Genomic DNA, 26,798 nt, shown 5'->3' on the forward strand with positions numbered 1-26,798 from the left:
TAATCAAATGAAAGCATAAACATTTATTTTATTGTTAATCAAATGAAAAATAAACCTTTTTAATTTTTGGCAAACAAACAGAGGTTTGCTGTTAAAATCAATAAATAATAATAATCACAGTATGTTTTTCTACAATTAAGTGGTTAATCTTGTTGTTATATTTATTTTTTATCATATATATTGTTTTTTGTCAATTATTTAAATAGGAATATTGTTCTGTTTCATGTTAAACCGTACTTTTATTTTGACAGGTTGCCTTGAAGTTTCTGTGTGTAAAGTATGATATGATGCTAGTTTTCTCAAATGAAACGGTAAAAGTGACACTGACAGAAGCTTTGGAGATTGAGTCTATCTGTTCATGTGAGATGAAAATGCCAAAAATTAACGGGAGCATCACGCGTGCAGTGTAAAAAACCACGTCTCTGCCATTCTAACATACAGAGGCAAACGGGACATGCAGGATTCATATTAAAACGGTCTTTTTGCATTTCAGTTTTCACAGACACTAGTCCATATCGCGATTTGAATTAAGTGACAGACCAACTTTTGATTTATCGATCCAAAAATCGACGAATTTACGTGGCATTCCGCGCTATAGTAAATTCATTTTTTATGAATGGAGTCCGCGATCCAGTCCGTGTTTTCTTGGAGGAGACATTGTAAACGCGCCCCCCTAAGATAATGGTAGGGGAGACACTGGGATATTTAGAAATATACTAGCCTACATTTCAGAAATTCAGGTACCCTATAGGTAGGTAGACCTTCTGTAAAAGCATTGAGGCTCGATGTGCTGCGGTGATATGCGCATTCAAGTTGGTGCTCCAGTATAATCGGTCCGCCGCTGAAACTCATCCAGTGAGAAACGTTCCGCGGTGCAAAATTAAGTGCGATTAAAATGCGTTAAAAAAAATTAACGCGTTATTTTTGTGTAATTAATTAATCTAAATTAACGCGTTAAAGTCCCGGCCCTAATATATATATATATATATATATATATATAATATTTATACTACATTTTGTAGAAGCATTTAACTGCATTTGGGTCCTTTTATACAGAAACTTGTGACACACTGGCCAGAATGGACCCAGCAGGGATTCAGCAGGGAGCGATGTTGGGCTGGCAGGCTGAAGAACTTTCTCACGCTTGTCTTGCCTTGGATTTACTGGTCTCGAGCCTTTACGGAACTTTCGGATCAACTGCGCCATCTGCAGGTGGATGACTCTAATACAATGCAAGCAGTGCCCCAACAGCCAACAATCACGAACCATGTATTAATAATCCACCTGTTTATACTGGCGAGCCTATAACTGTCACTCTTTTCTTATTCAGTGTGAAGTGTTGTTCTCACTCCAACCTCAGACATATGCCTCTGATAGATCTAAAGTGGCTTATGTGATTTCTCTTCTGGCTGGTCGAGCTCATGACTGGGGGGCAGCCATTTGGGATTCCCGCTTTTCCTGTTGTGAGGGCTTTAAATTATTTAAGGCAGGGATTTAAGTATTTGACAGATCTGTAAGGAGGCTACTCGACAACTGGCCACTTTGCGTCAAGGCAAAAGATCAGTTGCTGATTATGCCATTGAATTTAAGACTCTTGCAGCCACTAGTGAGTGGAACCCAGCAGCACTGGCGGCACGTTTTTTGGATGGATTGATGGAGGATGTTAAGGATGAGATACATGCCTGCGGCCCTCCGAAACTGCTAGACATCATTGATCTCGCTATTCGTTTGGATCCTCGCATGGAGCCGAGACGTACTTCGGGGAAGTACCAGCTGCTCGCGGGCTGAATTGTCTGTTCCTTATCCTGCTTCTCAACTCTCTGAAATGCCTGTCCCTGAACCTATGCTGGTGGGGAGAGAAGCACTAGACTGTCAAAGGGCCTCTGTTTGTATTGTGGCGGCCAAGGTCACATCGCAGCCTCATGTCCAGTAAAAGCCAACGCCCACCGGTAGACAGGAGAGTCCTGGCAGGTGCTACTTCAATCTCCTAATCAGTTGGTTCCCATACTGTTCTTCCTGTTTCAGTGTTGCTGAACGGATCAGTTGTTAAATGTTGTGCACTTATTGATTCCGGTGCGAAGGGGAATTTTGTAGATTCCAACTGGGCTCATCAAAATGGCCTCACTGTTCATTTCCTTTCCTCTCCTATCACTGCTCACTCTCATACTGGACATCAACTTATGGAAGTTACTCAGATCACTGGCCCGGTGAGTGTGGTTACCTATGGTAACCATCTGGGAGAATTAGAATTTTATTTATTTCATTCTCCGTCTGTTCCAATGGTGTTCAATGATCATCCTTGGCTCTCTCCACAATCTCTTTCTCTCCGCAACTCTCTTCCTCTCCATTGACCGTATGATTGTGCTATTGATCTCCTTCCCAGCACTTCTCCTCCTCGCAGACGTCTTCTCTCCTTGTCTGCTCCTGAGCGGGTGGCCATGGACAAATATCTATCAGATTCTCTGGCAGCTGGTTTGATTCATCCCGCTTCTTTTCCGGCAAGAGCGGGCTTCTTTTTTGTGAATAAAAAGGATGGCTCTTTGCGTCCCTACATTGACTGACATAACTATTAAGAACAGATACCCCCTGCCTCTTATGTCTACAGCCTTCGAGGTCTTACAGGGTGCAAAGTTCTTCACAAAATTGGATCCACGCAATGCTTATCATCTGGTTCGGATAAGAGAGGGCGATGAATGGAAGACGGCTTTTAATACTCCTACAGGGCACTTTGAGTAATTGGTTTTGCCCTTTGGGTTGTCCAATGCCCCAGCTGTCTTCCAGGCACTCGTCAATGATGTGCTGAGAGATATGATTAACAAATTTGTCTTTGTGTATTTAGGAGCCAAATCTAATATTTTAAGCTACTGAGTTGTTTGATCCCGGACTAGTAGGTTGACGCGCATTCTTACTTGATTGATGTTACATTGTTACTTCCTCTTTGAATCTCTCCATCAATGAACGAGAAGACTATTCCGTTGTATCATCATCATCAATAGTTTATTGGCTCCACAAAGCACCTTAGTGCACAATATCCAATTCCATTTCCAAAGCTTACATTTAGGAAGTTTCACCATTACATCTGCTTCGCGCTATAGTGGTCAAAAACCTTTTTGCCCTTCCATGTCAAAACACCTTCCTAACGCAGTAGGAAGGCTATCTATATACTCTTATCACAATTAAATTAACAGCGCCACTCCGTCGTCATGTTAACAACAACATGTCACGTTAACATGTCAATATGTCAAATAGTTAAACAGTACACATTTTTGGCTCCTACAGTGTACCTCAATGACATTCCAATTTTTTCTCACTCATTCCAGGTGCGTGTACCTTTCATGCTCAGTCGGTTTCGTTATTGGGGTCTGTCATCTCGGTGGAGGGGATTTGGCCGTTACCTGGCTCAAGAAAATCCTTGCAAACAATTTTAGCCAGGTGGCGACTCCACTGACAGTGTTAACCTCCACCAAAACCAAATTCAGTTGGTCTAGTGCCACCATCAATCTTTAGGAACAATCTAAAATCTAGGTTTACAATGGCTCCAGTCCTTATTTTGCTGGACTCTACAAGGCAGTTTGTGGTGGGGTTGATGTATTAGAGGTAGGTGTCAGAGCAGTTCTTTCACAGAAATCCCCTCATGATAATAAGCTATATCCATGTGCTTATTTTTCACATTGCCTTTTTCCCTCAGAACGAAATTACAACATCGGTAACAGAGAGCTGCTGGCTGTACGCTTGGCTTTGGGAGAGTGGCATCATGGGTTGGAGGGGACGGCTGTTCCCTTTCTGGTGTTTACGGATCATAGGAATCTGGTGTATAGTCGATCGGCTAAATGATTGAACTCCAGACAGGCCCGCTGGGCACTCTTTTTTAGGCACTTCAACTTTCGTGCTGTCTTACAGACCGGGTAAAAAAAATGGTAAGCCAGACTCTCTGTCCAGGCAGTTTGACGCACCTGTCGATGAGCATTCTTCCTGACACCATTTTGCCTTTCGCCATGTGGTGGGGGCCGTCGCCTGGGGTGTCGAGGGTCGGGTCAGGCAAGCTCTAGCCGGGGTTGAGGTGCCTGCAGGGTGTCCGGCGGGTCTGTTTTTTTGTTCCTGCTCCGGTCGGCACTGCCGTCTTGCAGTAGGGACACTTTTCCAAAATCATGTGTCATCCTGGTGTGAGGAGGTAGCTGGCAGCTATCCGTAAGCATTTTTGGTGGCCGGCCATTGTTGAGGACATCCGTCTGTTCATGGGTGTTTGTGAGGTTTGTGCTCAAAACAAATCTTCATATCAACCTTCCGTTGGTCTGCTTCATCCCCTCCCCATTCCATCCCGTTCCTGGTCACATTTGCCCTGGATTTTTTTAACTGGTCTCCCTCCATCCAGTGGCAATACTTTAATCCTTACCGTGGTGGATCGGTTTTCTAAGGCAGTCCACTTCATTCCCCTTCCCAAACTCCCTACAGCAATGGATACGGCCCGGGTGGTCATTGACCACGTCTTTCGGATTCATGGCCTTCCTGAGGATATTGTCTCTGACAGGGGGCCCCAGTTTGTGTCTCATTTTTGGAGGAAATCCTTTCAGCAGCTGGGTGCCTCCGCCAGTCTGTCCTCAGGATTCCATCCACAGACTAACGGCCAAGCCGAGCGTGCAAATCAGGATCTCAAATGGATGCTCTGATGTCTGGCCTCCCATAACCCCTGGAGTCAGCAGCTAACTTGGTCTGAATATGCCCATAACTCCTTGTTGGTGTCCTCGACTGGGCTTTTTCCCTTTCATGTGTTGTCTTGGTTATCAATCCCCTTTGTTTCCTTCCCAGGCTGCCGAGGCTGCTGTTCCCTCGGCCCAGGTTTTTATCCAGAGCTGTTCTCGTACCTGGATGAGGGCCAGGGAAGTGTTGGCGAACTAAAAGAGCTGCTGACCACCACCTGGCACCCAGGTATATCTGTGGGCAAAAGGTGTGGCTCTCTACTAAATATCTGCCGCTCCGGGTTCGAGCCCGTAAGCTGGCACCTAAATTTATAGGGCCATATCCTTTCACCTAGATCGTCAGTCCGATGGTGCTGCAGCTTTGGTTCTGGTTGCCTCCTTCTCTTTGTCGTGTCCATCCTGTCTTTCATGTTTCTCGTGTCAAGCCTGTCCAGCGTTCTCTTCATTCTCATGTTTCTGTTCCTGCCCCCACTCCTCCCCTGATGATTGAGGGTGCTCCTGCCTTCATCTTCAGGCGAATTCTTGATTCCAGGCGCCGTGGATGGAGTTGTCAATATTTGGTAGACTGGGAAGATTACGGTCCGTAAGAGAGGTCTTTGGGTCCCAGCTCGGGACATCCTTGACCGCGCACTTATTGTTGAATTCCATCGTCAGTCTCCTTCGACTAGTAGGACGCCAGGAGGCATCCCTGGGAGAGGGGGTATTGTCAGGGCTTAGGTTTGATCGACCTCTTTTTTCTCCTGCATTAAGCTTTGTTTTTGTTTTGTGTCTGCACGTGCTGACAGCGCTCAGCTGATTGTGTTTCGCATCAGTGTGGTCGTGCACATTCTTGCAGCTGTTTGTCATTTTCTTATTAATACTTTACTTATTTAAATGTCTTGTTTTCATGTCTTTCTTTGCATGTGTGTTACTTAAGCTTCACTCACACTTTTTGCTTTGTTCTCTTAGTTATGAATTATGTTTTGTTGTTTTTTTGTAGTTGTGCATTTCTTTAATTTTATATATGCAGCCGCTCGTCTGCTGTTTGATCTCCGTCTGACGGAATGTGTTGCGGCTTTCCTGGAATGTACTGCTCGGATCGCTCTCTCGCCTACCGATCCCGGCTTGATTATTAATTGTCCTCTCATCATCCTGCTGATCTGCGGCTGCCGGCTCGCTTCCAGTTTATCTTTTATAATAAAATTATAATAAAATTTGGGTCCTTTTCTATAGAAACTCGTGACATATCCATCATTAATTTAGCTATTATCTATTAAATAAAAATAATGATGCATTACTTTAATAGATCAGCACGTAAAACATAACATAGATAACAAAACACACAGATCTTATAAACCTCTTTTCATAAGATCTAATTTAGATTAAATTTAAGATTAAATTTAAAATAGATTACTTGAATTTACCCTAATCCCACAACCCACTATTTATACTATCATGAAAAGAAATGAACACATTACAGCACAGTCCACCGGACTACTTTTGTTTTTTGAAAAAGGGAAAGTTGCAAATGTCTGTGTACAACTGTCACATCCATGTTCCCTGTTTTCCCCCAGCCTTAGTTCTTGTGTTTCCTTATATGATTAGTTTCCTGTTTTTTGTTATGTTAATTGATTATTCCTCACACCTGTGTTCCTAATTATCCTTTGTATTTATATTCCTGCCTGTTTAGTTCTCGTTTGTCTAGTCTACTATGTTTTACCTGTGTTTATGCCTGCTCCTCATTTGTATTTACTTTGTTTTGCTTTATTAAAGTCTGTTTAGTTTATATTCAGTATCTCCAGCGTCCTTCTAACACAGTGTACTGTGACAGAAGACTAGACCCAATAATAAAACATGGAGGTCGCTGCTCGCTTCTCCGCCCTAGCCTGCAGAGATCTCCCGTTTGTGGAGTATGCCCGGGAGTTCTGAGGGCTGGCCATGATGTCAGCGTTGGACGAAACCACGCTAAACTCTCTGTTCTGGATTGGGGCCAATTTCAATCGACCAGTGGACCTGCCAGATGCCACAAGACTGAGCTGGAGGGAAGGGATCCTTTGGTGTCTGTAGAGTGTTCGGCCCCAATCCAGAACCAGCCTGCCAACCACTCAGTGTTCAAGCCCGCCTACCTCTCCGACGTCACGTTAGCTGGCCTCTCTGTTACGTTAGTCGGAAACGCCTGAGTCCCTGGCCAAGATGGCTCCCTCTCCTGAGTCCCTGGACAAGATGGCTCCCTCTCCTGAGTCCCTGGACAAGATGGCCTCCTCACCTGAGTCTCCAGCCAAAATTGAAATAATGGACATAATGGACATGGCGCTCCCAATGGAGTTTACGGCCCCTCTCTCCTGAGTCTCCGCTTTTTCCGTCCAGCCCTCCTGAGTCTCCGCTGGCTCCGTCCAGCACTCCTGATTATCCGCTGCTTCTGTCCAGCCCTCCAGTGTCCGCTCCTCCTGAGCTACCTCCAGTGTCCTATCCTCCAGAGTGCCCTCCAGTGTCCTCTCGTCCAGAGCGCCCTCCAGTGTCCGCACCTTCAGAACGCCCTTCAGAGCGCCCTCCAGAGCTCCCTCCAGAGCCCCCTCTGCCAGAAGGCCCTTCTAAATCCCTAAATTCCCCCAAGAAAATTTTGAGGGGGGCCCATGGACAGACCAGGAGACCAGTGATGGACATTAGATATCTGCGAAATTGGCAGATATTGACCCAAAAAGAAACCTTTTTCTCTTTCGGTTCCCCGAGTATTCCAGACGGCCTTGGCCAAGGCCGGCGCTGGAGACAAACAACTCCCCCGGAGAACAAGATAACGAGACGCTCTGAATTCCTTCCTCCTGTTCCAAGGACACCTGGGGCCTCATGTACAAAGACTTGCGTTGAATTAATACTAAAACATTGCGTACGGACAATCAGATGTACGAAATACTGCGTACGCGGAATTCCACGCATAATCTCTTTGTACATCCGAATTAACGTGAATTTGAGCGCACATGCACGAGCGCAAAACCCCTCCCTGCCTCCTCCCCCGTATTAATATGGTAATGACTCCACTTTGGCAAAACCAAACGAAAAAGCAAGCAGGAGAAACTTAACAGAATGTGAATTGAAGGTGCTCCTATCTGTTAAAAACTGTTATTCGCAAGCTTGTAAAATAAATAAATAGAAAAAATAGAGTGGGGGAGTTTACCTAACGCGGTTAACGCAGTGGGGTCTGAACATCGCACTGTGAACGAATTAAAGAAGAAATGGTTCGATGTAAAGGTGCACGTAAGAGGAGAACAGCGGCGACTTACGTTTCAGCACATCAGTCAGAGTCAGAGAGCGCAAGCAGATGAACGTCTTTGTCTTGTAACGGTAAAATATCTTTTTTTTTGAATAAGTGCAACATTGTCTTAAAGTAGGCCTATGTCTATAAAGGTTCATATAATGCATCACCACACGGTGTGATGTTGACATAATGTGATTTAGTTTGACACAAAGCACTCGAGTGATCCTTGTCAGCTAGGTAAAATATATTATAAGAAATTTCTATTTTGATTTTATGGCTATCTGCTGAATTTTCCGATGCGTGTAAATTACATGATGTAATTTATTAACATTTCATCATATTATATAGCCTATATAGCCATTGAGAGGGACATCCCAATGGATCACAGTGTTGTTTTAATTAGTTTACATAAGATATATATATACATAAGATATTTACATAAGATCCCCTCTATATGTATGTATTATCTGTATAAAAGTTATTAATACTAATTAAATATAATATAAGAATATTATTGTGTGTTATTTTTTTGGTGGTGGAGGGGTTGGGGGGTGCCCTTTGTTCAGTTTCAGCACATGCCCCTCAAAAGGTCTGTGCCAGCAGAATTTCAGCTGCCCAATCGCCCGCTCTACAAGTGCTAGAAAAGGCATCATTGTATCTGCGCTCTTGGTCAGTTTGTGGGTTGTTGAGGGGGGTTAACAGCCACGTCTTTAATGGATAACCGCGGTCTCCTGATATGCAGTTAAATAATTACGCTCAATAAAATAAAAAAAAAGTAAAACATAGCTGTTTCCGATTCACGTATCCAAATTGGTCTTTAGATGGCGCCTTTATAGCAATGTGCGTGCAGTCGATCGTTTGCGGTTACATTAGGAAAACCGGTGATCGCTGCAAACTGCGCGTTGTTTGGCTGGTCAACTGCATGTTATGGAAATCTTATATACCTGCTAGATATGCGGATGATCCTGTCCCATACATCTGGCATTTCACGGCTCAAAGACGACTGGCTTAACCCCTAGCGGTCTGCCAGTTCCCTTTGGAAAGAACCATTTGCCAGGAAACCGAGCGTTATCAGCACCTGTAAGTGAACGGGTAATGTGTGGCCCCTCGCTGTCTCCAAATTTGGACCCAACTCAGAAAAGAGCTCCAAGAGGATAGCTCTTGGAAATCTGAAACGGCTAATAAGCCAGTTATCATCGTGGGTCAGAAAATCATTGTGATCCCTAAACGTTCCCTTCGGATTTGGCCATTAACAATGTCCTCCAATAAGACCAACACTGCCATTGCCATAGACTAAGGGATGCATACATTTGCAAATGCTTTTATATGTTCTAAATCACATAATTGGTAGAAAAATATTGTCTCAATTAACTCATTTTATCAATTATAAATTAATAGCAATGTTTTCCACATGTGTTGGTGCGATACTTTGTAGTGTGCAATTTAAAATAATTGCCTCTAGGAGTCGCCAAGGGAAATAAAACAAACACACACACAAAAAAATACACGTACGCCAGACATGAAGTTGGCGTGGATCAACGCACATTCTCACGTTAATTTCATCGTTAGTAAATCCAAACGTGAGCGTGAAATCTGGCGTACGCAAAGTTTTTGTGCGTACGCAGCGTTGATACATGAGGCCCCTGTTGAGGCCTGGGCTCAGACTCCACAGGTTTGCACACACACACACACACACACACACACACACACACACGTACACGGCTACAGAAAGAATTCCTCCCCTGTGCACTCCACGCCTTCGTGCTTATCACCTCCGGTGTGGGTAGGCGGGTTCGTGTACAGCGCTGTCATGGCTGCAGGACCGGATGGCTGTTGCCTTCATTGGACTACTTCCTCATCCCCTCTCCCCCTCCCCTGTTGCAATGCTATGTCTGTGACCGTGTCTACCGTGAATCTCATCTCATCCCATCATCTCATATGCTCATGGCCACCTTGGCCGGGCCCTGAACTGTATGCTCCGCCATGGCTCCCTGAACTCCCTGATCCACCATGGCCTCCTGAACTGTCTGCTCCACCATGGCTCCCTGATCCACCATGGAGGCCTTCTTAGTCCACTGTTCCTGCCCTGCACCAGCCTCCAGGGCGGTGTCACACCCCCCCCCCCCCCCTAATTATCCTTTGTATTAATATTCCTGCCCGTTGAGTTCTCGTTTGTCTAGTCTACTATGTACTATGTACCAGTGTTTATGCCTGCTCCTCATTTGCATTTGCATTTCCTTTGTTTTGTTTTATTAAAGGCTGTTTAGTTTATATTCAGTATCTCCTGCATCCTTCTATCACAGCGTACTGTGACAACAACTCAGCCACTTCCTGAAAATAACTTTCACATCTAGAGGACAATAAGCCTAAATGTCACTGTACGTTTTAATTAAGCAATAAGGTACGAGAGGCCGTGCTGTATCGTGAATAAATCACGGCTGAAGGGCGTTGTTAGGCACGACGCGAAGCGGTTACCACACAATAAAATATTAAAATCAAAAATATATATTAATTTATATATATTGAGTTGTATGTTTTCATAAAGTAAAATCATTAACTGCCTTCCGCTGTAAAAAGTAGTCCCTAACTGCTGCAGCTGTGTTTACGTTGCTAAGGGTGGTTGCTAAGGGGGTTCAATGATACACAAAACCGTTGAGTGAAGCGGTCATAGCAGTGCCGTATCATGAATACGACACAGCTGCTGACCTATCAGAATTGAGGAATGGAACTAACCGTTTTATAAAATGTTTTATCCATTACAATGAAAACAAATGAAATTGTCACATTTACAGAAATAATATGTTTAACTGTTATGAGGCACTCAGAATTTTTGTCTGCTGTTGTGTAGGATGTCTACAGCTCTTCTAAATGATTGAGATCCCATCCATATCTAGCTTTATTGATTGAACACTGAAGGATCCAATGCCTTGTCAAACTAATAAGCAGGATACAACTGCATATTTTCCAGTTTAGGAGACCTTAGTCTCAAATAATAATAACTTTCAATATTATTTTTTTAAGGGCTGTCTCAATCTAAATCCTTCCAGTGCAATGGAACTTTCGCTCCATGAAAACTCACATGCACTGCAAAAACTATGCCCCAAATGACATTACATTTCTGAAGCAAGAAACATAAAATACACAAGCCAACTCTATAAATACGATGACACACAATACAATATTTGAAAAGCAAAAACCATTCTTTAGTATATTTCAGCAAAAAAATAAAATAAATAAATAAATACACATTGGTGTCACACCTCTGGACTTTCTAGTTGGTTTCTCCCATTTCCCCCTGCAGATCTGTGTGTTTTGGTTTCTCCCTCATTGTTGTCACCTGGATGTTTGTAATCAGTCTGTCTATTTAATGTGTGTGTTTTTCCCTGCATTCTGTCGGTCTTTAATGTTACTACCAGTTGTTTCTGTTGGATTTATTAAATACTTTTCATTTTACTACGTCGTTGTTCATCTGTTCCTGCCTGAAACTTGACAGAAAGACCGACCCATACAGTTTTTTTTTTGCGTATTCCACCCCGTTTTGTTTATCGTTCTGTTTTCCAGCCTTTTTTTCCCGTTGTGTTTCCCCCATGGATTCCTTTCTTCGTCCAGAATTCATCCTCCTCCGGCTGAAGCAGGGGGATTTACCGCTCGAGGGATTTACGATTATGTTCCAGCTTGTAGCAAATACCACCAGCTATCCGGACGACGCTCTCTGTGCAGACTTCGCCGCGTTTGTGGAGTGGACACTGGCGAGAAACTCCGGACCCAGAGCCCAGCCAGCCACCCTGACCCGCGGATTACGAGCCTGAGCCATTCGTTGACAGGAAGCCCGAGCCCGGAGCGACAGAATTATTGAGCGCTGACGGGGTCAGAACTTCCAACCAGGTGTGAGAGCCGGCCACTACATCTGCGTTGGTGGAGTGCTTCGTGGAGCAAGAGAGGGCAGTAGAGAGCCCTGCCCACTGCACCACCACTGGGGGTGAGCATGAGCACAACTCTGGGGACTTAATAGACTTTGTCACGGATAAACCTTTCTGTTTTTATGGGGTTCACCGCGGGTCTGCCAGTCTCCATCGGTGTCATGGCTGGAGGATCCCTCACCATCGACCTCCAGCCTCAGAGTCCTGGACTCCACCTCAGCCCTCCGACCCTGCGGCTCCACCCCGGCTCTCTGCTCCCTCTACATATTCTATATTATATTTTTAGTAATACCTGGTGTTATAGTTACGCATTATGATGTTAAAATTATACATTTAATAAAGTCAACATTATAAAAACAAAACTTCTGTTGTAGTAGTGTAATTCATGTCTTTTTAGAGTCTTTTTCATGCTTGTCACTTTTCTTTGATATTCTTGGGAAAAGCTTTGAGATCTTGGGCACACCAAGTGCTCTTCTGGTTTCTGATTGTTCGACAGATTCAGGGATGGACCGCAAAGAGCCGAATCCTGAGCTGTGAGATGAGACTTTTGACCGTGATGAGCTAAAAACTGAATCGCTGTCTGCTCCTGATCGTGATCTGAATGAATCGTAAGCAGAACTTCCAACAGACAATGTGTCCGACCGCTCATCTCCACTCACTGGGGAAAATAAAATGAACTCAGTAAAATTGTTGAAACTCTTATCAAACAAAATCCTTACATTTGACACTTTCTATGTGATCTTAAAAATAATGTGACTAATTGTAATCATTACCAGGTGTCTATTGAAATATACAAATACTTATTGAATCAGTTAGACTTTTTATATTTTGTCCCTGTTTTAGAAATATCTTTATTACAAGCCTTATTTTGTAAGTATTTAAAGTTGACCATAAAGACTTATAGAGTCTGACATTTTCAAAACTTTTTAAGAATAAAAATCAGTACAAACAAGTGATTTAACTCCAGAAAATCCTCAACACAAGCAGGTCAAATAAATACTATATGTGCTATTTGTTATTTTATTTCATTTCAGGCTTGCATTTATTGTCATAGATTAAAGTATCAACATTGCTGTTTGTGTGAATATTGAGGAAATGAAAGGAGATGTAGAAAGACATTATATTTTATGATGGAGAAAAACATGTGGTAACAAATTTATGATAATGTAGACTACTTAATAATATATTTTGGGAAAACATGAGCACTTAATGCTTTTCAAAAATGTACTGAAAGTGCCAAATAAAAGACTCACTGTTGGGTGGTAGTAAGTCAAAGCTGTCATGTCGTCTTATGCCCCCTGACCCGTAACTTGTATGAAGTGAATCTCTGGAACGTGACGATCCAAAAATTGAGTCTGCTCCTGATCGTGATCTGAATGAACCATAAGCAGAACTTCCCAGAGAGCATGAATCAGATCCATCATCTCCACTCACTATAATAATGAAAGCAGAGAGCAGATCAAGTAGATCATTGACATTATCTCATTTGACAGACACTTTTATCCAAAGTCACTGACATGACAATAAAGGAAAACATTAATCATTTCATGTGGTTGTGATTTATTCAGATGGACAACCCTATGTCAACTTGGGGAATGGAGGATTCACATCTCTGCAGCACTTTGGTTAACACAGAACCAAAAAATGATATGATTACAATGTTCAAGCTGATTGATTTTGACCCTGCATCTCTTGCCTGGTTTCCTAATAAAGCTAAACGATGTTGAACCTGGTCAGTATCTGGATAGAAAACCATCTGAAAAAATTAAGACTGTCAAGGTGTTAGTGAGTGTTAGAACTCAAACTGAGTTCTTTGTGATCCACACTTTAAACTGTTCACAACTACATCTGAAAATCTCTAGAACAATGAGGAGGAAACATATCTGAGACTGTGTGTAGACAATATTCATACAATTTTATGGTTTCACTCACTAGTCTGTGATCTGATCTCCTCACTCCATTTGTCCATTCGCTCTTCTGCTTTCTTTACACCATCAATCTGCTGGAAAATCTTTCTGTCTATTTCAAAATATTGGCCGTTGTTTTGTGTCACTGTCTCCTCAATCTTCTCCAGCAGCTCCTTGATCTGAGTGTGGTCTCTCCTGTTCTGATTGTTGAGAACATGATACCTGTTCCCACATTTGTCCAGCAGCCACTGGAGATCCTGCCCTTCTCTCTCAATGTGCTGCTCTATAGATGTGTCTAACAGATGGTCTCCATTAGTGAACAGCACTATAGTGTGACTCCAGACTCTCTCACCGAGAAGACCCAGATGACCCTGCAATGCTTTTCTCTCATTCTCTTTAAATCCAGTGTCCACATTTATGATCAGTAGTACAGCGTGTGGTCCTGGAGGACACAGAGACACACTGAGCAGAATCTCCTGTTTCAGTAACTCAGGACTCTTCTCTACAGTGGAATTCCTCCACCATCCTGGAGCTTCAATGACAGTGATGTGTCTATCTGCTACTTCTCCATGTCTCCTCACACACTGAGCAGATCTCTTCAAGTCAAACTGCTTGTTTCCCAGGATAGTGTTTCCTGTTGAACTCTTACCAGCAGCTCTATATCCCATCAACATAATCCTCAGCTCTGAGAGACTTTGGGCATTACCTGCAACCAATAATATATGATACTAATATTCTACAAATGTCTTTTCAATATAAATTTTTATAAAATCTCTAACTATAAAATACTGCAATTGTGATGTTTTAAAATGAAGTTACATTGACTACTGAGTCATATACAATCTTTTAACCTCCCATCAGTCTGGTGAATGTTATAGTAGGATGGCCCTTTAGGATTGCGTTGTATCTTTTTAGGAGCAGGTGAGATCTTAGTCTCCCCTTGGCATTGTGTTGCTGCGACTTGTTTGTGTGACACTCGTACCTTCACTCCACAGGTAAGTTAAATGTGGTATCTATTAGGTAAGTTCCCCTTCAGTCGAATCACTTTGACGTTACATTGGGATCTTGCTTTAGAGACCAATCATTTCTGAGCCTTTTTCAAAAGGCCAATGAAAATTAACGAGTGGTGTGTGCGTGCCAGCCACACCCCCGTACATACGGGTTTATAAGATGGCGGCGCGCACCACTCATTCAGACTTTTGCTTCAGAGCAAATGGTTTGAGCCTCCTCTGTCTACAATATCTTTGGAAGAAAACCTTCTACAGAGTTCTTCGGAGTTCATGCTCCCTCCCGCTAGTGCTGCCAAAACTAAAAGAGTGTTTCACAAAAGAGCATTGTTTGGCAGCCGCCAGTATGGTCCTGCGGGCAAAACATTTCAGAGGCTCTTGGGGCATATGGCAGCTGCAGCCGCGGTGACGCCGCTGGGCTTGCTTCATATGAGACCGCTTCAGCACTGGTTACACGACCAATTCCCGAGATGGTCATGGCACCGTGGCACACTCCGGATTGGCGTTTCCCCGCAGTGTCGCCGCCTATTCAGCCCATGGTCAGACCCTGCTTTCCTACGGGCGGGGATGCCCCTAGGACAGGTGTCCAGCCACACCGTGTTTTACACGGATGCCTCCGCCATGGGTTGGGGTGCTGTATGCAACGGGCAAGCAGCATCGGGCTCCAGGACAGGACCTCGACTGCAGTGGCACATCAATTGCCTCGAGTTGTTGGCTGTGTTTCTGGCCCTTCGCCGCTTCCGACCGGTGTTGCATCAGAAACACGTGCTTGTTCGTACTGACAGCACTGCGACCGTAGCTTACATCAAGCGCCAAGGTGGTCTTTTTCTCCCGTCGCATGTCACAACTCACCCGCCATCTGCTCCTCTGGAGTGTGCCGTTCACATTCCAGGGGAACTCAACCGTGCAGCCGACCAGCTCTCACGGCAGTCCACCCACCCTGTAGAATGTCGACTCCACCCTGAGACAGTCCAGCTGATTTGGAGCCATTTCGGGGAGGCCCAGATAGATCTGTTTGCCTCCCCAGAATCCTCCAACTGCCAGTTGTTCTATTCCCTCTCTGAGGCCCCCCTCGGCAGGGATGCACTGGCACACAGCTGGCCTCCGGGGCCCAAGTACGCCTTTCCCCCAGTGAGCCTCCTTGCACAGACCCTGTGCAAGATCAGGGAGGACGAGGAGCAGGTACTGTTGGTTGCGCCACACTGGCCCACCCGGACCTGGTTCCCAGAACTCATTTCCCTCGCGGCAGCCCCTCCCTGGAAAATCCCCTTGAGGAAGGACCTTCTTTCTCAGGGGATGCAATTTGGCACCCGCGTCCCAACTTGGACTTGGATGGAACCTACACGTCTGGCTCCTGGACGGGACTTTCAGACCTTGCTGGCCTCCCACAGCCGTGATAAATACTATCACTCAGTCCAGGGCCCCCTCTACAAGGCAGGCTTATGCACTGAAGTGGGGTATGTTCGTCGACTGGTGCTCCTCTCGAGAAGAGGACCCCCAGAGATGCACGATTGCAGTTGTGCCTTCCTTCCTGCAGGAGAAGTTGAAGCACAGGCTGTCCCCTTCGACTCTCAAAGTGTACGTTGCAGCCATTGCAGCGTATCACGATGCAGTGGATGGAACATCCTTAGGTAAGCACCCACTGGTCTTTAGGTTCCTTAAAGGTGCCAGGAGGATTAATCCTCCCAGACCGCACCTCGTACCTTCTTGGGACCCCCCCTTCGAGCTACTGGCCTCAGTTGAGCTTAAGTTCCTGTCAATTAAGACACGCTCCTGACTGCGTTGGCCTTCATCAAGAGGCTAGGGGCTAAAACGGCTGCCCGCAGGACCACGCTGGCGGCTGCCAAACAATGTTCTTTGGTGAAACACTCTTTTAGTTTTGGCAGCACGCCAGCGGGAGGGTGCATTAACTCCGAAGAACTCTGTAGAAGGTTTTCTCAAACCATTGGCTCTGAAGCAAAAGTCTGAATGAGTAGTGCGTTCCGCCATCTTATATACCCACATGTACGGGGGTGTGGCTGGCACGCACACACCACTCTCCAATTTTCATTGGCCTTTTGAATAAGGCTCAGAGATGATTGGTCTCTCAAGCAAGATCTCAATGTAACGTCTCTGTTCCCTCCTTTAGGGAACGAGTGTTACCTACGTAACCTAGACATTATTCAGTCACCCCAGTTATTACTCTTAATGAGTGTCTATCCTTCAGATTTTATGGTGGAAAGGGTTTTATAGCGATGTTGAGCTCAATGGGTTTTAGGAATGATTGTGTAGAAATTAAATTGTGATTTGGTGGCATTACGGTTTTACTTGGTTCTTTCTATTCAATAAAAAAAGAGTTTATTAAACTCTGTTAATGTGAGTTGCACATACTTTTTGTAGATGACAGAAAATGTGATCAATCTTGTGCATAATACTACTTTCGTAAAAAGAATTTTTTTCTTTTACATTTTAAGGAGTAAAAAGTATTATTTCGGTAAAGTAAATAAAAAAATCTGTTCTTGATTATAGTAAAACCTCTGAAACTAATACAAGTAGTCAAGAGAAATAATGTAAATTTACTCAAGTATTTATTATTACTGCAATAAACTAACCACAGATGTCTAAGGTTGGTCGATCAAACTCCTTTTATTGTATTCTTGTTTATCAGCCTCCCGGGACTTTGGGCCCTTTTTTGAATTATTTAACCTACTTTTTATTCTCTATCATTAAGTTGAATAGAGTTTTTATTGTCGGTGATTTGTATATTCTTGTGGACAATGCTGCATGCAAGTTTGTTTCAGATTTTTGTTTTATTTAATGGATACTTTTAATTTTTGTTCAACATGTCTCTGGTCCTACACATGATCAAGGACACTTGCTTGATTTAGTGTTTTCTCATGGTTTAAATATTGATCGATGTGTGTACCGAAGATGTCTATGTTAGTGTCACAGAGACGGTCTCTGTGGCTCCCTCTAACCATCGTCAGCGGGAACCATCACCGGAGTTTTAAGACTACATTACCCAGAATCCCCGTACCTGGCACGCTCACTTCTGGTTCCGGGTCTCTCAGGTCACATCCTGTTTGTCGGCCATTTAGGAGGACCGCGCTGGCTTGGTCCTCGCGAAGTTTTATAGTTATGCTACTAATCCTGAGCGCTTTCAAATCGGACTGCTTACCTGTTACCAACCGGATTGTTTATTCACTGATCGGACGTTTGCTGCCTGCCTTTCTTCGACCCACGCTTGTTACACGGACTATCCCTTCTGCTTGCCGCCAGCCCCGATCTTCTGCCTGGACTCTGATAAACTCTCACGGTCTGTCTACGGTATCCCAGTCTGCTATTGTTGACCCCTGCCTGTTATCGTTGTGTGTATGCAATAAACTGTTGCAAATGGATCTAACGCCTCCGGACTCAGCCATGACTTCGTCACAGAAAACTTCGCCACTAACGGATCCAGCGACAGTTCAACAAATCACCACGGAACTCACCGCTCAAGCATCAGTTCTGACTGTACACCAGGCCCAGCTGGAGAAACTCACCAAGGTAACGGAACAATTGACTCAGATGTTACAAGGGTTTCAAATGCCAGCAGCGCCGACTGCACCACCTGTTGTCGCACAAATTCCTCCACCACCTGCTCCGGTCTCCATCTCCGGCCCACGTCTGGCCTTCCCCGAAAAGTTTGATGGAACACCGAGTAAGTGCAAAGGCTTTCTTCTTCAATGTTCACTCTTTGTCAGCCAACAACCTCACCTGTACCCCAATGATGAAGGAAGGATTGCTTTTGTGTGTTCACTACTGTCTGGAAGAGCTCTGGAGTGGGCTACCGCAGTGTGGAGGATGGATCGACCTACTTTCCCGTCCTTCAATGCCTTCCTACAACGCTTCAGAGATGTGTTTCAGCCTAGCTCAGAGAACAGCGACGCAGGAGAGCAGATTGTGCTGTTACGTCAGGGAAGAAGGACTGCAGCGGATTATGCACTCTCTTTCAGGACTCTCTCAGCACAGAGCGGTTGGAACGACGAGCCTCTCAAGCTTCACTACCGCAGGGGACTTAATTCTGAACTACAGATGGAACTGGCTTGTCGAGATGAGGGACTCACACTTGACCAATACATCGATCTGTCTATTCGTGTTGACAACATCATGAGAGCTCGCAAACCCAATCGATCATTCACATCTCTGCCACTCCCATCCTTCACCACTGAGGCTCCTTCCGAACCCATGCAGCTAGGAGCAACTAAGATCTCTACGGAGGAGAGAGAGAGAAGGCTCAGAGGTAACCTCTGTTTGTATTGTGGACAAGCCGGACACATCAGAGCTACCTGTCCGACAAGACCACCTCGTCCACCCACATCGGTGAGTAGGAGTGTATCTCCTCTGAGCAAATGTGAGATTCCTGTGAAGTTGATTTATGATGGAACTATTGTAAATACCACGGCTCTGATTGACTCTGGAGCCGCTGGTAACTTTATAGACTCACGATTCGTGGATATTAATCATCTCCCCATCCTTTCTTGTGTTCCTCCTGTGGCAGTGGCCGCCCTCGACGGGAGACCGTTAGGATCTGGAAGGATTGATAATATCACCAAGGACATCACACTGTGTATAGAGCCGCTCCACCAGGAAACCATCCGGTTCTTCATCATATCCTCACCACAATCACCCATTGTCCTTGGATACCCCTGGCTCAACCTACATGAACCCGTCATCTCCTGGAATCAGGGTTCCATCACTAAATGGTCATCCCACTGTAAGGAACATCACCAACCACCCATCCCTACCCAGACTCCTCTCTATCACCTCAACACAGGAGGAGACATTCCTATTGAATACCAGGATCTGCTCGAAGCATTCAGCCAGTCCAAAGCCACCCAGCTACCACCACATCGTACTGGAGACTGTGCCATCGACCTAAACCCAGGGTCGACACCACCTAGAGGACGTATCTTCCCTCTCTCCCAACCTGAATCGGCGGCTATGACAACATACATTCAGGAGGAGTTGGCTAAGGGATTCATTCGTCCTTCCACCTCACCCGCTTCGGCCGGATTCTTCTTCGTGAAGAAGAAGGACGGAGGTCTTCGTCCATGCATAGACTACCGGGCTCTCAACAACATCACGGTCAAGTACAGATACCCACTCCCTCTCGTTCCATCAGCTCTGGAGCAATTACGGACGGCTAAGGTCTTTACCAAGTTGGATCTACGTTCGGCCTACAATCTCGTCCGCATCCGGGAGGGCGATGAGTGGAAGACCGCCTTCTCTACCACGTCTGGGCACTACGAGTACCGGGTTATGCCCTTCGGTCTGGCGAACAGTCCATCCTACTTTCAGGCGTTCATCAATGAGGTGTTCCGAGACATGCTCAACCGCTGGGTGATTGTCTACATTGACGATATTCTGATCTACTCTGCTACCTACACTGAACACATCCAACACGTCCGGGCTGTTCTTCAACGTCTCATCAAACATCAGCTATACGCCAAGCAGGAAAAGTGTGAGTTTCATCAGGAGAGGATCACCTTTCTTGGCTATGTCATCAGCGGTGAGGGAGTGGCTATGGATGAGAGGAAGGTGGAGGCAGTACGTAACTGGCCCCGGCCCAGAACACTAAAGGAGCTTCAGCGATTCTTGGGTTTCTCCAACTTCTATCGCCGTTTCATTCGTCACTTCAGTACCCTAGCCGCTCCTCTGACTTCTATGGTTAAGAAGGGAAATGTCCGTCTCCACTAGGAACCAGCGGCCATTCAGGCGTTTGATGATTTACGTCACAAATTCACTACTGCTCCCATCCTTCATCACCCTGATCCCAGCAGACCATTCCTCGTGGAGGTAGATGCCTCGAGCACCGGCGTGGGCGCTGTGCTTTCGCAACGGCAGGGAGAGCCTTCTAAAACTTTTCCATGTGCCTACTTCTCTCACAAGTTGAGTCCGGCTGAGAGAAATTATGATGTGGGCAATCGTGAACTGTTGGCGATCAAGTTGGCACTGGAGGAGTGGAGACACTGGCTGGAGGGATCAGTAGACCCGTTCATCGTTCTAACTGATCACAAAAACCTGGAATACCTACGTTCCGCTAAAGTCCTCAATCATCGTCAGGCCAGGTGGGCGCTATTCTTCACGCGCTTCCAGTTCCAGGTAACCTACAGGCCAGGATCCCAGAATACCAAGGCGGACGCTCTGTCTCGCATCTATGAACCCGAACAACCTACCCCAACTTCTGAAACCATATTACCTACCTCATTGATCGTAGCTCCAGTTACTTGGGATATCATGACTGAGATTGCTGAGGGTCAAGTCAGAGAACCCCCTCCAGAGAACTGTCCTGCTACACTCACCTACGTCCCCGAGAACCTCAGAACCCGAGTCCTCTCTGAAGTCCACTCTCTCCCTAGTTCTGGTCATCCAGGAATTGAGGCTACTCTCCAAATGCTTCGGAATCGCTTCTGGTGGCCCTCCATACGTCCTGACACCATCGCTTACATCAAGAACTGTACAGTGTGTAACACTTCCAAAGTTCCCAGACAGCTCCCCGCTGGTCTCCTCCAACCTCTACCCGTGCCTCAACGTCCTTGGTCCCACATCGCTATTGACTTCGTGACCGATCTTCCACCTTCCAGGGGTTTCACTACCATCCTCACCATAGTGGACCGTTTCTCCAAGGGATGCCGGTTTGTACCACTACACAAATTACCTACGGCCCTGGAAACTGCTGAAACTCTTTGTAACTCAGTATTCAGATTCTACGGACTACCCGAGGACATTGTGTCAGACCGCGGCCCCCAATTCACCTCACGTCTCTGGTCCAACTTCTTCCATCTTCTTGGGGTGAACATCAGCCTTACTTCCGGCTACCATCCGGAGTCCAACGGACAGGCAGAGAGACTGAACCAGGAGTTGACCCGTTTCCTACGCTCTTACTGCCAGGATCACCAGGAGGATTGGAGTCGTTACCTCTTCTGGGCCGAATATGCACAGAATTCCATACGTAAGCCAGCCACTAACCTTACTCCATTCCAGTGCACCCTAGGCTTCCAACCTCCTCTGTTTCCCTGGTCAGGGGAGCCATCCGATCTCCCCGCGGTCAACTCCTGGTTCCAACACAGCGAGGAGGTCTGGAATCAAGCTCATACTCACCTCCAAAGAGCGGTTCGTCGAACTGAAACCCAAGCTAATCGTCGACGCCGGCCCAACCCTCCGTATCAGCCCGGCCAATGGGTGTGGCTCTCAACCCGGGACCTCCGACTACGCCTACCCTGCAAAAAGTTAAGCCCCAGGTACGTGGGTCCTTTTCAGATAATCAAACAGATAACTCCTGTGTCATTCCGTCTACAATTACCTGCAGATTATCGTATCTCACCCACCTTTCATGTGTCTCTGTTCAAGCCTGCTGACGATCCGGGAGGAGTGGAGAACCTAGAGGAGACCGTTGTGCAGGGACCTCCCCCTCTCATCATTGACGGCGAGGAGGCGTACCGGGTTAACTCCCTCTTGGACTCTCGACGCCGGAACGGTCGTCTGCAGTATCTGGTCGATTGGGAGGGGTTCGGCCCAGAGGAAAGATCCTGGGTATCATCGGAGAACATCCTCGACCCCTCCTTAACCACAGAATTCCACAATGCTCATCCAGATCGACCAGCTCCCCGTGGACGGGGCAGACCTCGGCGTCGGGTTCCTCCTCGCGCCAGGAGTCGCTCGCAGGGGGGGGGCTCTGTCACAGAGACGGTCTCTGTGGCTCCCTCTAACCATCGTCAGCGGGAACCATCACCGGAGTTTTAAGACTACATTACCCAGAATCCCCGTACCTGGCACGCTCACTTCTGGTTCCGGGTCTCTCAGGTCACATCCTGTTTGTCGGCCATTTAGGAGGACCGCGCTGGCTTGGTCCTCGCGAAGTTTTATAGTTATGCTACTAATCCTGAGCGCTTTCAAATCGGACTGCTTACCTGTTACCAACCGGATTGTTTATTCACTGATCGGACGTTTGCTGCCTGCCTTTCTTCGACCCACGCTTGTTACACGGACTATCCCTTCTGCTTGCCGCCAGCCCCGATCTTCTGCCTGGACTCTGATAAACTCTCACGGTCTGTCTACGGTATCCCAGTCTGCTATTGTTGACCCCTGCCTGTTATCGTTGTGTGTATGCAATAAACTGTTGCAAATGGATCTAACGCCTCCGGACTCAGCCATGACTTCGTCACAGTTAGTGATCATAAATGTGTTTTATTTAATCTTGCGTGTAACGAGAATCCACTGCCGGTTAAGCGATGGTCTTGTTCTCGCATGATGAGCCAAGTTGCTGTTGAGAATTTCTCGACCACTTTTGACTCCAACTCGGTTATTATCTCAAATGACATTGACAGTTCTGTAAAATTTTTTAATGTTCACTGCACCTTGTAACTGGATAAAGTGGCTCCATTTAGGAAACGGCATATTCCCGTGGTTAATACTTCTCCATGGATAAATGATGCAATTCATAGTCTCAGAAGTGTGTGTCGGAAGACTGAACGCTTGTGGAAAGTTCATAGTCTGTATTTTAAAGAGCTACTGTCTGATTTACATGAGTATCCCAAGACTTTGTTTGACATCATCTGTTCCTGTGCTTTTTGATTGTAATAAGTTTTTATCTCATTTTGTAGGTAAGGTTATGGCAGTTAGAGCTAGCATTTTACCATCAGCTGTCTCATCTGTAATTATTTCAGAGCGGCCCTCAATTCTAAATTCTTTTCATTCAATATCCTTAAATGATCTTATAAAGATAGTTCGTACGATGAAAACTTCTCAAAGTCCTGCGGATATTTTGCCTGCTTCTGTGGTCACGAAATCTATTACATCCATTGGTCCATGTTTGGTCTCAATTAACCTTTCTCTAAAGTTGGGACAGGTCCATAGGTGTTTTAAACATGCAGTTGTTCAGCCTCTTTTGAAAAAGAGTATTCTTGATGTCACATTGTTGAACAACAATAGGCCTATGTCTAAATTGCCCTTCATTTCTAAAATCTTGGAAAAGGTTGTAGCAATGCAGTTGAATGATAATCTGGAGATTCATAATAATTATGACAAATTTCAATCAGGCTTTTGTAAAAATCATTCTACTGAAACTGCCCTACTTAGGGTCTCTAATGACATTTTGATGGCCACAGATGCAGGTGAATGTTCCGTTCATGTTAGATCTCAGTGCAGCGTTTACACTGTGGATCACTGCACTTTGCTTAATAGATTACGTTCTTTAATAGGTATTTCGGGATCAGCTCTGGATTGGTTTTCATCTTATCTGTCCGACAGGACTTTTTCTGTATCTGTTAGATCCTTTATATCTGGTTCTGCTCCTTTGTCCTGTGGTGTGCCAAAAGGTTCTGTGCTGGGCTCTTTGTTGTGTAGCTTGTATATGCTTCCTCTTGGAATGATTATAAACAGTTTTAAGATAATATCTTATCATCTATATGCTGATGACATTCAGCTATTTATTTATTTCAGACCTGACAGTCTAGTAGGGGTGGGACGATACAGGTAACTCACGATTCAATTCTGTGACGAGAAATGGGCCACGATATCGATAATATCACGATTCGCGATATCTACGATATTCAATATATTGGAAGAAATTTCATCAATGATATATGTGACTGAAAAAGAAAAAAATACCCATAATAAGGAAATCTTAAGCATTTATTAATGCCAACATTTTCAACACTGTGCAAAGAAATATGCATTTGCATAATAACTCACTGCCTCCTGGTCTTAAATGTAAACGCTGTACAGCTAGACAGATAAAAGTGCCTGAACATTACAAAAACAACAAACCGTGATACTGAAACGTCAGTAGTAAGTTACTGTAAAGTGCTTTATGTTAACCTGGACAGTGGTCACATCAAGGCATATTCTTCTTGAGGAACACTAACGCCTGTTTCACACATACTTCGTCTGCAGTGCGTATGCAGTCCGTGTGCGATGCAGAAGCAGCACGGACTCGTTTTGCTTTCACACCGAACACGTTTTATAAACAACGTATTATTCAATGCACTTGAATGTACTTGCACACCGCTTCTGGGACGTACTGCCGGACAGCAACCGCGTGCAGTGTGAACGCTCTAATCCGTTAACATGGGTGCGGAAAAAAATACTCAACGCATACGTACTGCAGACGGAGTATGTGTGAAACAGGCGTAACTGATCAGCATGCTCAACTAGCGGGTGCGTCTTTGTTTGGTTTTTTTATTTATTTTCCGCCATTTTTCTCACTTCTCTTTTTCTGCGCTTCTTCTCTGTTGTTGTTAGATAACTTGTGTTCTTCACTGGTCGATGCTTCTGCTACTTTACCCCTATTTACTCGAACAGCGCCCCCCGCAAACAGAATAGTAGATATTGGGTAGTGACAGTGACACTGAAGACAGGTAAATTAATAATTTTGTGTTGTAATAAAATATCGATATTGGCCGTTAGTGTATCGATTATTTATTGCAACAGAGAGCACAACAATATATTGCAATATCGTTTTTTTTCCCCACCCCTACAGTCTAGATAAACTGTCAGTTCTGCAGGATTGTTTAGTCTCCATTAATAAATGGATGGCAAACAATTTTTTGCAACTCAATAAGGATAAAACTGAAATGATGATCTTTGCTCCTGACAATATAACACCTAAGATTAAGCAGGTTTTGAGGGTTTCAGCTTCTTCAGATTATAGTGAAATGAGAAATCTAGGTGTCATTCTGGATATAGTCATATGTTTTAACAGTCATATAAAGTCTGTAGTTCGCTCATGTTTTTTCCATTTTAGGAACATTGTTCAGATTAGATTGGTGGTCTCAAGAAAAGGGATGGAGATGCTTGTTGATGCCTTCATCTCGTCACGATTGGACTATTTCAATCAGGAGCGGACTGGCCATAGGGAGCACCAGGACAATTCACGGTGGTCTGGCAGCCAAATTGGCCTGCTGCCCTACAAATAATTATTATTATTTTTATATTATTGTCATTGTTATTGTTGGCTGTAAAAAACATATTAAGTTTTAAGACTTTTCAATAAGATATATTTATATGTAGCAATTGTTGTACTAGTTTTGACATTTAGGCAAGATGAAACAATAACACATGGTCCTAATGTAATACTTAAACAAATGTACTCCTATACTATGCGGAAAAAAAAAATACAATGAAGTGGTTGTTTTGCAACAAGGTGAGGGGTGTTGTTGAAAAAGTGACAAGAAAATTAGTGAAAAAAGTAAACACACACATGAGAGATATCAGCGAAAACGCGTGTTTGACGCGTGTTATGGTGCTTTTCCACTACAGCATCAAATCCCACTGGCCACGCTACAACGCCACTGCTTTGGGGAGTGTCAAATTTAAAGCAGAGCACACCTATGGAAAAACAATGTTTATGCCTTGTTTGCTTTTTATTTGTCTTTTTTAACGGTGGTTCACAAACTAAACTAAAGTACATTTGTGACTTTTTCAATAATATGTGATTTCAGCTCAGCAATCCACCAGTTTCGGTGAAATGCATCATAGTCTCACCTTGCCTACTTCTCATAGTTATTGGTTGTCACCCGGCGTTTTGCGCTTGAGACTTGCATAAAGTTGAGGAATGCCCAACCTTTTGACGCTCTCAGCCGCTCTCAATGCTTTCTCCACGCCGCTTCCAATCCCAAAATGCCATGCGACTGTTTACGCTCAACTTCCATATGAATGAATTGAAAACGCTCGCTTCGCCGCGCTCACTACGTGCCAGTGGAAACGCACCGTAACGCATGATTTTCGCGAGTTGAAAAATCTGAACATTGGCTAAAATTTGCGCCGCGTTAACCAATCAGGAGCTTGCTCAAGTAGTGACGGAGGCAGAAATCCGAAACAACAATGGAGGACAAAATCACCGAACAGCTGTCTGTGGATACTCGGAGCTGTACCATACATCTTTGTACTTTTATAGAAACAGGAATAAAAAGGATCTTGCTTGGAAGAAAGTGAGTGAGGAGGTCGGACAATCTGGTAAGTTTACAAAAAAAGCTCTTTACTCAATTTGACCTACATATATATACATATTAAGA

At 44.8% G+C, this 26,798-nt stretch overlaps 1 protein-coding gene across 1 annotated transcript in view; it reads right to left on the minus strand.

Moving 5' to 3' along the window:
* Positions 1-12,118: 12,118 nt before the first annotated feature.
* The window catches only part of LOC141302134 (GTPase IMAP family member 8-like), a 38,623-nt gene continuing 23,943 nt past the window's right edge, over positions 12,119-26,798 (minus strand). Inside the window, exons 3-5 of the mRNA XM_073832323.1 lie at positions 13,782-14,462; positions 13,103-13,282; positions 12,119-12,507 (exon numbers count right to left, since the gene is read on the minus strand). Of these exons, the coding sequence (XP_073688424.1) occupies positions 12,233-12,507; positions 13,103-13,282; positions 13,782-14,462 (1,136 nt within the window). The 3' untranslated portion in view covers positions 12,119-12,232. The remainder of the gene's footprint in view (positions 12,508-13,102; positions 13,283-13,781; positions 14,463-26,798) is intronic.

Source organism: Garra rufa, chromosome 25, assembly GCF_049309525.1.
Source record: "Garra rufa chromosome 25, GarRuf1.0, whole genome shotgun sequence".
Lineage (NCBI taxonomy): Eukaryota > Metazoa > Chordata > Actinopteri > Cypriniformes > Cyprinidae > Garra > Garra rufa.